At 36.8% G+C, this 18035-nt stretch overlaps 3 protein-coding genes across 3 annotated transcripts in view; 1 reads left to right on the top strand and 2 right to left on the bottom strand.

Moving 5' to 3' along the window:
* Positions 1 to 18035, bottom strand: part of LOC117991784 (zwei Ig domain protein zig-8-like) — a 282813-nt gene that overhangs the window by 100784 nt on the left and 163994 nt on the right. The gene's annotated exons all lie outside the window — the stretch shown is intronic.
* Positions 1 to 18035, bottom strand: part of LOC117991552 (putative phosphatidate phosphatase) — a 362451-nt gene that overhangs the window by 309129 nt on the left and 35287 nt on the right. The gene's annotated exons all lie outside the window — the stretch shown is intronic.
* Positions 12637 to 16442, top strand: LOC117991779 (insulin-like growth factor-binding protein complex acid labile subunit). The gene is made up of 2 exons (XM_034979383.2): positions 12637 to 12772; positions 13324 to 16442. The coding sequence occupies exons 1-2, from the start codon at positions 12748 to 12750 to the stop codon at positions 16029 to 16031; spliced, it is 2733 nt and encodes a 910-aa protein (XP_034835274.1). The 5' UTR covers positions 12637 to 12747; the 3' UTR covers positions 16032 to 16442.

Below are 18035 nucleotides of genomic sequence, written 5' to 3'. Positions count from 1 at the left end.
TTATGACATAGACATCCGCTAAGAAAGGGTTTTTGGAATGGGATAAAATAGGAAGTCGCGGGAATAAGCTAGTTAGATATAAGGACAAAAATAGGTAGGTATTCTGAGCACGTTAAGTTTCTTCTTATCGTTTGGTCACTAAAGTATGTGAAATCCGAAATCACTTGGACGCGATAAACCTCTATCCCGCAAATCCCTGGCAGTAAATTGATGAGCTATCCGTAAACGGATCTGGGGATGTCTGGGGCTATCGGACGGTATTAGGGACGAGATTTTCTAGGCTCCTGTTAGGGAATGAGAGTACCTAAATCACGAGTAAGATAATATGTAGGTCATAGGTGCCAGATTCCTTAGGTTTATACCTAATCGCGTTTCTTTTATAACAGTATATTTTTTATATTATTACAGTGGGATGTTTAAACTCAAGTCTATTTAAAAATGAAAAGGGCTTAGGCCATAGTTCAACACGGATAGCCAAGCGCGGATTCGTACTTAGATTTCGCACACCTTTAAGAACATTATTATTGAAAACTCTCAGGCATGCAGGTTTCCTCACGATGTTTCACTCATAGAATACGAACACTCAAAAATTAACCATGAAGATCTTTACTAGAGTTTCACGCAATTGAAATTTGAATGTATTGTCAATTAAGCGTGAGGATCCTCAACTAACAACTGACTTCATATTACGTGATACCTCGTCGCTTTGTGTGCAGTAAGTGGTTAGTTCCGAAGTTCCTACGTGACCGAAGTAGGAACTCGTTCACGCTCTACAAAATTTGTTCCATCCCTCGATTTCATAGTCCAGTAATCTCGCCCGGGTTGATCCTTGTGGACTCAGGTCGTTTATAATCGGGTTTCTTTTATAACGGTGTGATTTTTTAAAATTATAATCGCCGGCTTCTCGGTAGGAAAGGCATTCCGAATCAGTGGTAGATGCATCCGACTATTCGAAAGTATTTGTAAAAGTTTATTCGAATAAAAAAGATGTTTTATTTATTTTTTTATTCTTAGTAGATACTGAGCACGGGTTTCATTTCAGAATGAAAAGAGCTTGGGCCATAGTCCACCACGCTGGCCAAGTACGAATTAGTAGATTACGCACACCTTTCATGAACATTATTGAGAGCTCTCCGGCATGCAGGTTTCCGGTGTGAAAAGTAGAGTATTGAACATGGGGGTAATACTGTCTTAGTCTTGGGCGCCCCTAAACCCCACGCTTTACTCAGGATTCTAGATTCCTTAGATCTCGATTTTAGAGAACACCCTCGGGAGTTACTCTAAAATCCCTCGTTACGCCTGGGATTTATCCCGGCGCCCGTGACGTAAGACATTACGTTACCCCCATGTTGAATAATCTACTATTAAAACGCACATAACTTCGAAAAGTTAGAAGCGCATGTCATGATCGAAACCCGACCTCCCGAATAAAATGCCGACAACTTAACCACTAGGGCACACAGGTACAGTACATCAGCCTTTAGAATGACATTTCAGATTTGTAGAGCGTTATGTCTCTGTCACTCATACCTATATGACGTTTTGTCGGTCTCTCTGACAGGGACAATGCTCTACAAATCTGCTATCTCCTTTTAAAGTTTGACGTACATTACTTTCGGCCGCGTATACACCACACCGTCTTTAAGACTCCGTCCGTAGGTATATGAAAAATGCAAAATTACGCTAAGGCGCATTTATCGTTAAAAATTGTAACTAAACACGCATGTAATTGATGCACAGCGAATAATCACGAGCGCCTAAAGTGTGAAGTGATTTTCATTATCGCAAAAACCAGTTTCGGCACGTTCCTCGCGTTTCGCTGAAAATAATCCATGTATTATTAGCTATTGTCAACAGCTAACTTTCATTTTACCCTGAGCAGATAGAACGTCAGCGATACTGGTTGGAACTGTTATTTGCTTGAACTCTGTGTTTTCATAGAGAGAGAGCCAGTGAGTGCCAAACCTCCGTTATTTTATAAAACTGAATGTTTCTCTACGCATTGTCCCCAACGATCCCCGACTATGAATGCATGACGCGATTTCCAATACTATTCTTTATCATCAACCGATAGACGTGCACTGCTGGAAGAGAATACAAAAATATTAAACTTTATACTTTGACGTAAGATTTTTTTAGACCTTAATTACCTGTTATCTCCCAAAGTCACCATGATCCAAACTTCATAGTCGCGGATCGTTCCTCCCTGTATTGGAGACAATACGCAAATAATCTTTCAGCTTTTATAACACCGACGTATATTGTACCTACGGTGTACAATACATGTCGGTTTTTATAAAATAACGAAGGTCTGGCACTCGCTGGCAGAGTACATAAGCAATCATTGTTCTGTAGGATTATGATGCATGATGAAAATTAGTCAGGCATATGAAGGTAGGTTTGTTTTCACGTTTAAGCTTAAATAGGTAATATAATATTTGATTAAATCCTCTTAGAAGATATTTCAACGAAAATAGTAAAAAATATGTTTTTCAAACTTATTGTAATATTAAAAGTATTATTTAATAATATAATGTGAAAAATACAAAAAAAGCTTGGTAATACAATTGCCTAAACTTTCCTAAAATTGCCTTACCTATATATTTTTGTTGTAAAATTCCTGTATTTTGTGGTCAGTAAAAACTAATTCACTTATTATTTATTTATTAATGTTATGTAGGTATATTAGTTATATTCTAAGGTGATCATACTAAAAATACCTACTGCCCGGCTGAGTTTATTGTAGGCTTCTTCATATCGTCTGGAATCTTCGTAGCTTTTATTTTAAGTTGACCTGAATAATATTATAGCGAAAAAAGCTATGATTTTCTTTTTATATGTAAATCAAGGGCAAAAATATATAAATCACACATTTTGGACACGTTTCAAAAGATAAAAACAGCTACGTGCGACAAATGAAGGCTCGCCGTCCCAACAGGCAGGTAATCCTACATTAGATCGTAAACCGTTAAGCTGGCAAGTGGAGTCATAAAATCGGGGAATCTGCTCTTCCCGTCATAAAACTCCCATTCTCGCGAAATAACTCCAGCATATAAATAGGTCTTTCGGCATTAGTTTTTATGCGCAGGCCTTGATCCTTAATAAACTTGGCTGCGCCACTTAATACCGTTGATTGAATTACGCAAAACAACATTATTCTGTGTCTGTTTTTGGTTTACGATCATATAGAATCACTAGCTTATGCTCGCGACTTCGTCCGCGTGGACTACAAAATTTCAAAACCCTATTTCACCCCCTTAGGAGTTGAATTTTCAAAAATCCTTTCTTAGCGGATGCCTAGGTCATAATAGCTATCTGCATGCCAAATTTCAGCCCGATCCGTCCAGTAGTTTGAGCTGTGCGTTGATAGATCAGTCAGTCAGTCAGTCAGTCAGTCAGTCAGTCAGTCAGTCAGTCAGTCAGTCAGTCACCTTCTCCTTTTATATATATAGAAGATTATCATCATCATCATGATGAACCCATCGCTGGCTCACTACAGAGCACGGGTCTCCTCTCTGAGCAAGAAGGGTTTTGGCCATAGTCTACCACGCTGGCCATGTGCGGATTGGCAGACTTCACACACCTTTGAGAACATTATGGAGAACTCTCAGGCATGCAGGTTTCCTCACGATGTTTTCCTTCACCGTTAAAGCAAGTGCTTTAATTTTTTTGCTTGAATTAGCACATTGGAATGTGGTGTGAGACAAGGGAGATTAACATTCCCTTTGTTATTTAACTTATACGTAAATGATCTGACTGTTCGCCTCAGTGTTACACACGTCGGGAAAATATCGTGAGAAAACCTGCAGGCCTGAGAGTTCTCCATAATGTTCCCATAGGTATGTAAAGTCTGCCAAACACCTTTCTCATTCTGAGAGGAGACCCGTGCTCTATAGTGAGCCGGCGATGGGATGATCATCATGATGATGATGACGATTATGGTAGAGGATAAGTAATAAAATAAATAGCCCAAAAGCTCAGCTAAAGTTGGAAAAGACAGTCAACACTCTGTATTTAATCAACCACCACTCTAATCAGAGGTGGTTGATTAACTTTAACAGAGTGATGTATCTCCAAAAAGATCCCATACGAAAACCTCAATATTCAAATTTATGTATATACGAGTAGGTACTTTATAAAAATACTAGCTGATGCTGATGATACTAGTGGGTTTAGGTTTTTAAAAATCCTGTAGGAACTATTCAATTTTCCGGGATAAAAAGTTGCCTATGTCCTTCCCCGGGTTGCAAGCTACCTCTGTACAAAATTTCGTCAAAATCGGTTGAACGGTTGAGTCGTGAAAAGCTAGCAGGCAGACAGACAGACAGACAGACATATAGACAGACAGACAGACAGACAGGCAGACAGACACACTTTCGCATTTATAATATTACTATGGACGTATGAGCCCTTTTTTCCGCACTACCGCACGGCTTACGGCTATTTTTTAACCTAATCCATATTCTACAGAAACACTTTTCTTAGGCTAAAGAGCTCTCCAATCTGTCTCTACCAATGTACTCTGTACCTAAATAGGTACGTAAATATTTTGTCCCAAAAATGAGTGCTCAGTTTAAGAATAATAATAATTTTCAACACACTTGCTCATAAAGTGGCTCAAATTTCACCGGAAAGCTTCGAGATATCTTTTCGTCCAAAATTACTTGGTGCTTGAAGACCAAAGTCAACGAACAGTGATGACATAATGATATGGATCTGAGACAAGTTCGCTAATTGTGGACTTCTTTATAAAGGCCATCACTCAACGTTCGATGAAAAGAGATAATAATAGCTTTAGTTTCTCTACGTGATCAAATCAGAAATGAGGAGATCCTAGCTAAAGTAAAGCTAAGGTGGCAGTAGGCATGGCATAGTTTAGAAACCCGATTAAAGTTTGGGTCCCAAGGTGCTAGAACGGCGACCTCGCACAGGAAGTGGTCAGATGACATACGTGTGGCAGGGAGCCGCTGGATTCAGGTGATGCAAGACCGTCGTATGTGGAAGTTTTTTTTTTAATTTGGCTGGATGGTAGTAGGAATAAATCTGAAAAATCCAGACGAAGTCGCCTGAAAAAAACAAGAATTATTAATATATTTTTACCTGTAATCAACTTCCAGATGAACGTTCTAAGGACGAAGGATGAAATATTCCATTTCATTCCAAACGGAACGTGACGAAGCGTCGGTTTCCTAATCTACACGAGTTGGGGGCCCTTTTGATCTTTTATACTGCGCACTTCCTTTGACGGCTGGAAATATTGGTGGAATCAGGTTTTATGGTAGCACGTAGTCCCCCGCACTTGTAAATATCGGACCTACCTACAAACTATTGAAATAGCGTGAATGATTTTTAAGGTTCCGTACCTCAAATGGAAAAATGGAACTCTTATAGGATCACTTTGTTATCTGTCTGTCTGTATGTCCGTCTGTCTGTCAAGAAACCTACAGGGTACTTCCCGTTGACCTAGAATAATGAAATTTGGCAGGTAGGTAGGTCTTATAGCAGACATTCAGCGAAAAATCTGAAAACCGTGAATTTGTGTTTACATCACACAAAAAAATTAAATTGTGGCCATGAAGTACCTAATAATTAGTATTTTCAATTATTAAAGTAAGATATAAGTGGGGTATCATATGAAAGGGATTCACCTGTGCATTCTAAAACAGATTTTTATTTATTTTTTTGAATCATAGTTTTTGATTTATCGTGCAAAATGTCGAAAAAATACGACTGTATTACGAAACCCTCGCCGGTGCGCGAGCCTGACTCGCACTTGGCCGATTTTTTCTTAGGGTTCAACAATAAAACAAGGGACAAGGTCTGTGTGTCACAGGCATTTTAGAAGCAATAAAACCTGTCCTGAAGCGATCAAGTGTCTATAATAAAGGGCCAAGAAGCGCAAATATGAAAATATAAAAAATAATTTCATATTTGTCCCTTTTCGGCTGAAAACAATGGGTTCGAGGACGCTAGATCCTTTTTTAAGGACCTGTCATCCCATCTCGTGGAGTCCACGAGTCACCGGAGGGCTGGCAGTTACCTCGGTCAGCATATTAGTTTGGCTATTCAACGAGATAATTTGAACGAGGTACCTAACGCAGCCAACGTTCTGGGCACCTGCCCCATTACAGTGGTTTAGATGATATTTTTATTTGTAACTAGCTGCCCCGGCGAACTTCGTACCGCCTAACAGTCGGTTCTTTTTCAGATTTTTTTTAAATTTTTCTCTCCGTAAGAACCATCCCCGTACTTCAAGGAAAATTATGAAAAAAAATTAGCGAAATCGGTTCAGCTGTCCTCGAGATTTGCGATCAGCAACACATTCAGTGATTCATTTTTATATATAGAGAAGATTTTCATGTCTATTTATTTTAAAATTTGGGTCCTTTAATTTATTGAAAAATCTAACTAAGAAATCTATAAAAGCTGTTAAGTTGAAAATGAGCATATTTATAGAAATGTCCTCTTACCGTTATACAAAGGAGGCTTTCTGGTTTGTGTACAGAGACTTATTAAAATTTGAAAAAGTGACCTGAACATGAAAAGTGAGAGAAAGAGGCGGATTTTTTTTTATTTGGAATGATATTGTGACCCCTTTTTATTACTCACAATGATAGGAGTTTCCTTTAGATAATTTTAAGATTTAGAGGTGGGCTCCCAGTAACAATCGCATTTCCGAAAGTTAAGGTGTCTCTCCAGAATCGGACCCCCGACCTCCCGAAAAGGAGTCGGTGGTCTTAACCACTAGGCTGTCACAACTTGGTAATCGCTAAATAGTGACCTGCTAGCTCGTTATTTCACTATTCATATATAAAATCTGTTCAAATCATAATTGTATAAGTTCGCGACAGGCTGATATGGCAATCGGGGTATGAGACCGGGGGATGCCCCGCACACCCGCACGTCACCCGCGCTCGCCCGCATTGGGCTAGCGCGGGGGCTGTCCGGGTGTGCGGGGCTTTCCCTCCCCGATTGCCATCTCGACCTGTCGCGTACGACACCTACTGCTTTAAAAGCTATTAATGCAGCTTTTATTGTTACAATAGTCCAAGGCCTCAATCCAATATCTTTCAGTTTACCTCAACAAAAGGCTCACGTACTCACATTGACTCACACAAAAAACCGCCGTCACGCTACCACAATATGACCTGAGGGTCGTCCGAACGAATCTATAATGTTATAGATACTAGATATAGCTAGATCCAGCTTTCCATTAACTATTGTGGTGGCAACCATCAATCAAACGCGTAATATGAAACGCCTACAAAGCATTACGTATTGTAAGGCCTAGTGCTCATAGGAGGAAAGATACGCACCGATTCCTTTTTCTTTTTCTAGTTGACCCGTCTCGGTTTTGCTGGAATAAAATTTCTGAAATTTACGTGATTGTCATTGTCATTCATGTCATTAACATAATTTTGTAAATGCTAGGTAACTATTGCACACCATTATAATGGTAAATACACTGTAACCTGACTGCTGTACACCTATAAAACGTGTACGTGTACGTTGCAATAATAAATTATGATTATGATTATTATAATTCTGTGGAAGCTCTTAGTGGGCTAAATAATAGCCTATGTCGTTCTCCAGCTGTCGTCTATATCTAAATATATAAAAGGAAAAGCTGAATGACTAATCTATCAACGCACAGCCCAAATTACTGGACGGATCGGGCTGAAATTTGGCAGATAGCTGTTATAACGTAGACAACCGCTAAAAAAGGATTTTTAAAAATTCAATTCCTAGAGGAGTAAAATAGGAGGTTGTAATTTGTGTAGTCCATGCGGATGAAGTCACGGGCATAAGCTAGTAAACAATATGCATGTAAAAATTCTGTTGTTGTTCAAAAAGTTCTTGCGGCGTGATTGAAAGAACGCACTAAGAAATATGTAAATAGTACAGTAGCAATATACCTAGTTGGTAATTATTATAATATTATGCGCTTTGCCGCCATTACAAAATCAAGGGAATATTTTAAACAGGAACATCCATAGGCACTGTAAAAATTTACGTCTTTCAATCCTATTAAAATTAGCAATGTAAATTTTTAAGTCCGAGAAAATCTTATCTTTCTTGTGAATTAATATTGTCGGATTTGTTCCCACAGATTTTTCGAATATCGTCGGACATTTTACGACAAATTTAATTTTAACTTTTTTTTTTTGTAATATTTTTATCATCATCATCATCATCATCATCATCGACCGATAGACGTCATAGGTCTCTTGTAGGGACTTCCATTTTTATCATAATAAGGAAAAATGTCAGTGTGTGCTCGGCCTTATGGTGTCTAGTTATAAAAACCAATATGTGATACTCAGTCATTAATTATTATATATACGATACTATTTATAATACTTTACATACTGTTTACACATTACTAAAGGTATAATTCCGAACCACGCTGCACGCAGCAGCGCTGCCGCAACAGTGCTGTCACCAGCTGCGCTGCTGCGTGCAGCGTGGTTCGGAATCATACCTTAACTCAGAAAAGTTAGGTGTACATGTGTGCTAATTTTAAAAGATTGAATGAATTTCGATTGAATTTGATTGATTGAATGATTAAAAGAATGTTCTGTCCGAGCTTTTACAAATGTGCAAGCGGAACTTTTTGCTCAGAGCTTTGATCTTAACAAGACCGATGGCTGTATTTTTTTTTAAATAGAGATAGCGATCAAACGAGCAGGCGGGTCACCTGATGTTAAGTGATTACCGCCGCCCATGAACATTTGCAGCACCAGAGGAACCGCCGATGCGTTGCCGGCCTTATATATTAATATATTACGGGCTTATTTTGTATAGCTTAAATTCCTTAGTTAATACCTATGGGTATAGACGTGCCAGTCGTTTCTTAAAACTAGCATAACTCCAATAGCATCCCGAATGGTTCCCAAGCCGCACTTTGTATATAAATTCACTGTATTCTTAATTATATTGCGTAGCTTCAGCCAATTTTCCCCCTAAGAGTCGTCTGGAGTCTTGGACCGCAATACTCATAAACCATGCCGAAGGACTTAATTTATTTATCGTTTCTCAGCTTAAAGTGCTTTTTGTTTACGCTACGAACTGTACGCGACTCCGCGCGTGAGTTGTTATCATCATCATCATGATCAACCCATCGCCGGCTCACTACAGAGCAAGGGCCTCCTCTCAGAGTGAGAAGGGTTTTGGCCATAGCCTACCATGCTGGCCATGTGCGGATTGGTCCACTTCACAGACCTTTGAGAACATTGTGGAGAACTCTCAGGCATGCAGGTTTCCTCACGATGTTTTCCTTCACCGTTAAAACAAGTGGTATTTAATTACTTAAAACGCACATAGGCCCGAAAAGTTAGAGATCGAATCCCCGACCTCCGATTAGAAGGCGGACGTCCTAACCACTAGGTTATCACAGCTTGTTGTTATATTGTCTCAAAATTTGTTTAGGTATAGTACACGACAGGACGAGATGGCAATCGAGGAGGGAACGCCCCGCCTCATAGCCTGATTGCCGTCTCGACTTGCCGCGGACTATACTAGCTGATGCCAGCGACTTCGTTCGCTTGGAGTTAGGTTTTAAAAATCCCCTTCTTTTTTATTTTGCGGGACGAAAGTAGCCTATGTCACTCTCCAGGCCTAAATACCTATAGCATGACTATATCCTTACAAAAATTACGTAGATCCGTTGCTCCGCTTCGGCGTGATTGAAGGACAAGCCAACAAACGAACACACTTTTGCATTTATATTATGGATAGGGACAGAATGTTTCATCCAAATGTTTTAATCCACACTAAGTACCTACTTACTTATAAATGGGAAAGTATGTATGTCTTGTTTTTTTCCACAACGTTTCTGATACAAACTATTAAGGCCCTTCCGGAGTCCGTATTTCATAATACCTTCAAGACAAGAATGAATAGGCTTCTTCTAAATAAGCGCGCTCCTATATATGTATCTCTATAACTAGCTAACCCGGCGAACTTCGTACCGCCTAACAGTCGATTCTTTATTTTTTAATTTTTTTAATACTTACAATTATTGTTTAAATTTTTCTCTCCGTAAGAACCATCCTCGTACTTCAAGGAATATTATAAAAAAAGAATTACCGAAATCGGTTAAGCTGTTCTCAAGATTTGCGATCAGCAACACATTCAGCGATTCATTTTTATATATAGAGATATTTTTTTATAGATCTTGATTGCTTTTCATTAAGCATGATTGTCGTAAAACGCAAGCCCATTTTGCAGTAAAAGTAAAAATATAATATGCTGATAGGCACCAATACCTATACTTACTACACTTTAACAGTGTTATCCTTATGATATTATTTGAGTGCAACCGATCGCACTCAAGTTCCATCCATTGTGCCAGCTATATTATCTCGTCCACACCACGATAAAAGTTTCCGGTGGCGGGACACAAGAGACATGGAGAAGTATTTTTTTGCAAATATGGCGAAGTAAAAAAATTACTACTCATATTATAATAATACGAATGTAAGTACAGTTCTTGCAATTCACGATGGCGAGTGGCTCGTGTTTGTGTTTAAGTCGTATCGGTATAAGTAAGGTATAGTGAATGTGTGCGTTTGCGAGCGCTTGCTCGCGACTGATTGGTCCGACATGCACACACACTTACGCAATGCCCGCGTATTCGACGTAACCACAAGTAAAGTGCACTCGCCTTCGTGAATTGTAAGAACTGTATATGGAAATGGTTCACAAAGATAGAGAACTCATGTCCACTATCATGCGAAGGAAGCTCGCTTTCTTTGGACATTTACAAAGAGGAGCCCAATCTCATTTCCAAGATTAGTTTAGGGCTTTAGGTCGCCAAAGACGCAAATGGTTGGACGATAATATAAAGGGGTGGATAGGGCTTAGTTACCCAAAGTTAAAAGAGGCGGCTTTAAATAGATAAGCTTTTCGCGTGATGACCCCCAAACTTCGTTTCGAAGAAGACACGTGATGATGAAGAAGTATATGTTGCATTAGTTTTTGTATTTATTTATTCTTCGATTGAGACTTATAAAAGCGCTTACGAAAGTCAGATCGGTACAGTACAATCCATACTAATATTATAAATGTGAAAGTGTGTCTGTCTGTCTGTCTGCTAGCCAAGCGCGGATTCACCGTTGTGGGCACGTTGGGTATGCCCACAACCTTAATAGACAGAGGCGTAACAATTGTGCTCGTTTTATCAAATTGCAAATACCTAGATTTGATTTCGAGGGTCACCGAACAGGCAACACATTATATGCGCCTTCCAAGGGCAATATTGTAAAAACCGATTCGCACTTGGCCAATTTTCAGGTGGCTGTGCCCACAACCTTTTTTGAGAGCTCGATCCGTGCGTGCTGCTAGCTTTTCACGGCTCAACCGTTCAACCGATTTTGGTACAGAGATACCTTGTATCCCGGGGAAGGACATAGGCTACTTTTTATCCCAGAAAATTGAAGAGTTCCCTCAGGATTTTTAAAAACCTAAATCCACGCGGACGAAGTCGCGGGCATCATCTAGAGTACAATAATAAAAATAAGTCTAGATAATAATTATCGATTAAAAGTGCATAAAAATTAATAAGTTACCCAAACACCTTGTTATACAGAAATTAAATGTGTTAATTGCAATTCTTTTTTTGTTAGCTTTCGTTTGTTTGTTGGTTTGTCCTTTAATCACGCCATTACGGAGCAACGTTAGTTTTTTAAATTGTAGAGTCACTAAAAGTTGCTAAAATTGTAGCTTAGATCAGTGAGATGATATCATGTAAGTACTCTTAAAAGTTTAATTATATCTTGGTATCTTTATAAATATGATTATAATACTTACCGCAGAGTGACACTTTGACATAACAATTTCCGAACACTGATTTATAACTTCAAAATACATTTTAAATTAATTTTATTTGTACTGTACTACTCCATTGCATACCATGTCTATAATATAAACGAATAAAAACTGATTATTACAGTATTATGTTTAATCTAAACCCGGAGGTTCCGTAGGTATTTCTACTATTTTTTTAATATTCGTTAAAAAGTATTTATAAAGTGATTATAAGTCTATTTGAAACCTTTACGCGTTGAACCTATATCCTAATTTATTTAAATATATAAAAGGAAAATCTAAATATATAAAAGGAAAAGGTGACTGACTGACTGACTGACTTATCTATCAACACACAACTCAAATTACTACAGGACGGATCCGGCTGAAATTTGGCACGCAGATAGCTATTATAACGTAGACATCCGCTAAGATAGGATTTTTGAAAATTCAATACCTAAATGGGTAAAATAGGGGTTTGAAATTTGCGTAGTCCACGATGGTGAAGTCGCGGGGATAAGCTAGTCTAAATATATAAAAGAAAAAGGTGACTGACTGACTGATCTATCAACACCCAGCTCAAACTACTGGACGGATCGGGCTATTTGGCATGCAGATAGCTATTATTACGTAGACATCCACTATTACTACTATAAAATTGGGCTTTATAATTTAAGTAGTCCACGCGGATGAAATCGAGGGCATACGCTAGTTTTTATTACAAGTTTTGGACCGAACTTTGTCCCGTGAGAGTATGACATATTTTGAGGGACCCTAAACTATTAATAAAGTGTTTATTCATATTGCAATTCTTATCACTCATTCAGAGTTTAGGCGATGGCACATCTGCTTGTTTCGACATTTCGTTTAATCTGTGGGTCTTATTAATAATGTCATAGAATTAATACCATCTAGTTAATGTAATAATTCACTTCCAAAATGGAGGATAGGAGTGCTCTTATTTGTAAGTAGATGTATATTTTATTGAGTGTGTTTTTAGATTATTGGTTATGTTATTATGAACAAAAGGTTAATTTTTTTAATTTTTAATTCTGATACAAGTTAACCCTTCCTGCGGTCACACTTGGTGGTAAGTGATGGCGCAGTCTAAGATAGAAGCGGGCTAACTTGGAAGGGGTTTGGCAGTTTTATTAAACCCATACCCTTAATTCCGTATTCGGCATCGTACCGGAACTCTAAATTGCTTGGTGGCACGGCTTTGCCGTTTCGGTAGTAACTGGTCACAGCAAAAGCCACCCACCACCAGAGAAGACCAGAGCAGAGTTAATTTAGAAATTATAAATTACCAAATTGCCACTGCCGGGAATCATACCAGGTAACTCACAGCACTCACCAACGCGTCAGGGAGGTCGTGAAAAATTTATGGGTCCCGATTGTGTACTCGTTGAACAGTGAGCTACTTTATAATTAAGTTTATTTTAAAAATATTACTTGTGATTTTTTGAGCTTGCACAATGTTGGACCGTTAGATATATAAATATTTTTGAATTTCAGATTTCCTTGTGGCCACTTCAACTCTTTTGGGCGTACACCCGACACATAACTGCGACATTGAAGATAGAGTCTCAAGCTGTATTTTCACAGTTGTTTGTGAAATTTATGCTGGAAGTGCTGCAATCACAAGTTGTAGCTCCGATCCTTATGTCACTTTTGTCATAAAAAAGTCTACCGCCAATATTCTCAGCGCTGGCTTCTTTGGAGCGACCAATTTTGATTCAAGAGTGAGAGTTATTAATGCCAGTGAAAATAATTGGAACACTATTGCAGAATCAGTTTTCAGGTATTACTCTAAAGTTCAACACATGGATATTTCGAATAACAGGATCAAAGACGTACAAAATATGGCATTCAAAAATTTGATATATCTCGAAACACTGAATTTATCAAGAAACGAAATCAGTTATCTCGGCTTGAGTTCACTATACACTCATGACAATAAAGATTCAGAAATAGTTTCGTTGGATCTCTCATACAACAATTTAGAATATCTACAAAGTGGTTTGTTCAAATACATGAACAAAATAAAACAGCTAGATCTAAAATGTAACAAGATAAATGACTTGCCTGACGATGTGTTTATGAACTTAAGAAACTTGACAAGATTAGACTTACACAATAACAATTTGACAGCGTTTAATATGACTCTGATTAATTTAAAATCTTTAGAATACTTGGATGCGTCAATGAATAACTTAATACGGTTGTCTGGATATGAATTAAATCGGTTAACATCTTTAGTTTCAGCAAATTTTTCTAACAATGTTATTGAAACATTGGATTCTAATTGTTTCAATCAAGCTTTTAACTTAGAAGTTTTAGACCTTAAAAATAACAAAATAAAGTCGGTTTTAGAAAACATAATGCTTATTAATAACGTCAAATTAAGATATTTGGACTTTAAAACGAATTCTATTACTGCGATAGAAGATAATGCTTTTAAGCATAACAATCTTAATTTTTTGAATTTAGAGCAAAATAATATATCAGGACAAATTACTGAGTCAACATTTGCTGGTTTAACAAATATAGAGGAGCTTAATTTGAATGATCAAAATATAACATCACTAAAAGCTGGTGCATTTTCAGACATGGCAGCTTTAAAAGTTCTTAACCTAAGCAGAAATAGCATTTCAAGCATTGATAGTTCCTGTTTTGGTTTAATGAAAAATTTAAGTATTTTAGATCTATCCCATAATGACATATTGGATCTGCTTTTTATTAAAAATTCCTTGATAAATTTAACAGAATTGATACTGAAAAACAATCAACTATTAAAAATAAGTTCGCATCAATTTGCTAATCAGACTCAGTTAAAAAAACTAGATCTATCTATGAATAAAATCAAAACTATTGAAAGATTTTCTTTACCACTTGAAAATTTACAATATTTAAATGTAACTGGAAATTGTTTAACAGGAACAATAGAGCCAGATACTTTCAGTCCAGCTAAATATTTGAGATATTTGGATTTAAGCAACTTTAATTTGAATAAAGTAAAAAATATGTCATTTATTAATTTGCCAGTGTTAGCACGAATGAATCTCTCAAACAATAAAATAGAAGATATAGAATTTAATAACTTTGTTGGTGTGAATAATTTGTATTCCTTAGATCTCTCTCACAATCAGCTTCAAATGTTAGAGCTGACGAATGAATTAAATAATTTGAAGTCTCTGTATTTAAACAACAATAATTTGAAAAATCTCCCAAATGTTAATGTCTCTAGTGTTCTGTACTTAGATTTATCTTTTAACAATATTTCAAATGTGTGTGACATATTTTTCAAACAATTACGGAATCTTAAAGCGTTACACATGTCCTATAATAAAATAGCACGTTTTAACTGTCATTATACGAATTCCCTAGCAGAACTTACAGACTTAAGTTTGTCTCATAATGGAATGAGTAGTTTAGATTTGAGTTATTTTAAGGAGTTAATTAGTTTGGACATAAGTAATAATAAATTCCATAATATTGACAAACATTTCCTAAAAGATATGGATAACTTACAAGCTTTGGATTTAAGCAAAAACGATATCACTGAGGTGCCACCTGGGACATTCCAGAATATAAAAATTTTGAAGATGCTCAATTTATCATCAAACCATTTATCCGACTTAAGATATGGTAGTTTCAGAGGATTGCATAGAACCGAAGTATTAGATTTATCTAAAAACGATATAACGGAGTTAGATGTAGATATTTTTCATGAATGTTTAGAACTAAAGAAACTAATCATAGACTACAACCATATTAAATATATAGATTTTGAGAGGTTGTTATTTGTCACTCCAAAGTTAAGTTCAATAAGTTTGGGAGGAAATCCCGTATCCTGTAAAGAGATTGTCCGAAATATGAGATCGGTTAATCATACTTTTTTCCGTTCGATAGAAGTGACATCAATGGATAAGATATATCACGAAGACAATGTTCACGGAATTAAATGTGGTAATGCCAATAAAAGCGTCAATCCACACAAGATTAGACCTGAGGACAAAGATGCTAGTTCACCACAACATTCATCAGCATTAGTATATTTTGTATGGTCTACAATGATAATATTCATTATTATTTTAGTCTTAATAGGGATTATTTATTTTAAGTATTACAGGAGTCAAAACAGCGATAATTTTAATGCTCTACGATCACGGAGATCATTAGAACTCAGTAATTCTAATATTGACAATGATTTATTAAGTTAGATTTATTTTATTTTGTTACAGTTTCAAATATGATAAATGTTTTATAATTTAGTGTTTTTCTAATTGGTGTATTTAAGGATATCTTTCCTCGGTTAAGTCTAAGCAATATGTAAGTTTGACCAGTCATAGAGGATTTTTCCTAAATCAGTCGTCTATTTTATATTGATTTGTGTTATAGAAGCTGTTGCGCCGCCTCTTGCTGGGCCTCATTCATTGCCTGTATGTTTATACTTCGAGTAGTTAGAGCTTTTATTATTTTCCTTTGAGACTATTTCGGCGTACTCTAAGATAAGTTTTGCTTATGTTAATATTAAATTACAATAATATTATAACTTCGGGCCTGAGATGTTTTAACCGGCAACGGGGAGACTTTTGTAAACCTTTGACGTGACCAGACGTGTACAGTGAATATAAAATTCTAAGTGGAATAAGATATTTGATTTTCTCCATCCTGACCCACCTTCTGTTACATTTGTTAGTTTTTTTGCAGGTATTACAATTTTCATGAAATAGAATTTACAATCAACCATTTCACTTTCGACATACAAACGTAAGGCTCAATTAATTTTTTATTAGGTAGTTGAGAGCATAAACTGATCACTAGTTTACTACTCAGTACTCATAGCTATCATAAATGCGAAAGTTTGTTTGTTTCTTTGTTTGTTGGATTGTCCTTCAATCACACCGCAACGGAGCAATGGATTGACGTGATATTTTGCATACAAATATGAAAAATCTGAGAAGTGGCATTGCGTCTTTTTATCAGAAAGTTCCCACTGGATTTTTAAAACCTAAATCCACGCGTACGAAACCGCAGGCACTATCCAATAATTGATGAAGTCATAGTCAAAGTCAAAATTCATTTATTGTATTATACATTGCTTTTCCAAACGTGCAATATTATATTATACAGGACAAAACAAATGGTTTAGAGTTATAGGGAATAAACAAACTAAATTTTGATTTTGATTTTGAAGCTCTATCATAATTATTATAAGAGTCAAAGATGTAACAATATTTAATAATTTTAGTAAGTATTATTACTTAGCTTTTGTTAAAGAAAGTGAATGCTCTCAGTTTCGAAATAAAACGCTCATATAAGTAGAACCTAAACAATGAAATAGCGAAAAAAATCGAAAGGGAAACATTTTTTCCCTTCGACGCCACATTTGTCACGGGCTAAGTACGAAGGTTCGCAAACATTTGCGTTGTTCTGTTAACACGCTCGGAATTGCGGACGAAATTCTATATAAAGACAATTTTATTCGTAAACAGCGCTTTTGGCTGACACTCGCCGAATGTATTGGGCACTGTGTACTGCAGTCTACAGGCAATGTCACTAAATCCATACTAACATTATTATAAATGCGCATTGCGCAAGTGTCTATCTGTTTTCTCTACTTGGCTAAACCGCTGAATCGATCTTGAAAGAGGTTAAAGAGTTATAAGTACAGTGATAGCTGACAGTTTTTTTACTACCATCCATAATTCACAATTTTTAGGGTTCCGTACCCCAAAAGTAAAAAGGAATTATACCCTGTCCGTCTGTCCGTCGTGTCTGTCAAGAAAACCTATAGGGTACTTCCCGTTGACCTAGAATCATGAAATTTGGTAGGTAGGTAGGTCTTATAGCACAAGTAAAGGAATAAATCCGAAAATCCAGAAATTAAAATGTGTTTATGAAAAAATAATTAGTATTTTCAATTTATAAAGTAAGATAACTATACCACGTAGGGTATCATATGAAATGGCTTTACTTGTACATTCTAAAACAGATTTTTATTTATTTTTATGCAGTATAGTTTTTGATTTATCGTGCAAAATGACGAAAAAATAAGACTGTAGCACGGAACCCTCAGTGCGCGAGTCTGACCAGCCCTTGACCAGTTTTTTTTTAATCTAGGCAATTTTGTGGCACTTGCCTATGCTACCACCGCCGTGCCGCGCCGGTCCGAAAAGCAGATTGTATAATTCAACTGAGAAGAGCCAACAAAAACTCAACAG

This window comes from Maniola hyperantus, chromosome 20 (assembly GCF_902806685.2).
Source record: "Maniola hyperantus chromosome 20, iAphHyp1.2, whole genome shotgun sequence".
NCBI classification, from domain to species: Eukaryota; Metazoa; Arthropoda; class Insecta; order Lepidoptera; family Nymphalidae; genus Maniola; species Maniola hyperantus.
The sequence above is the reverse complement of the archived record's forward strand: the minus strand, read 5'-3'. Positions and strand labels throughout refer to the sequence as shown.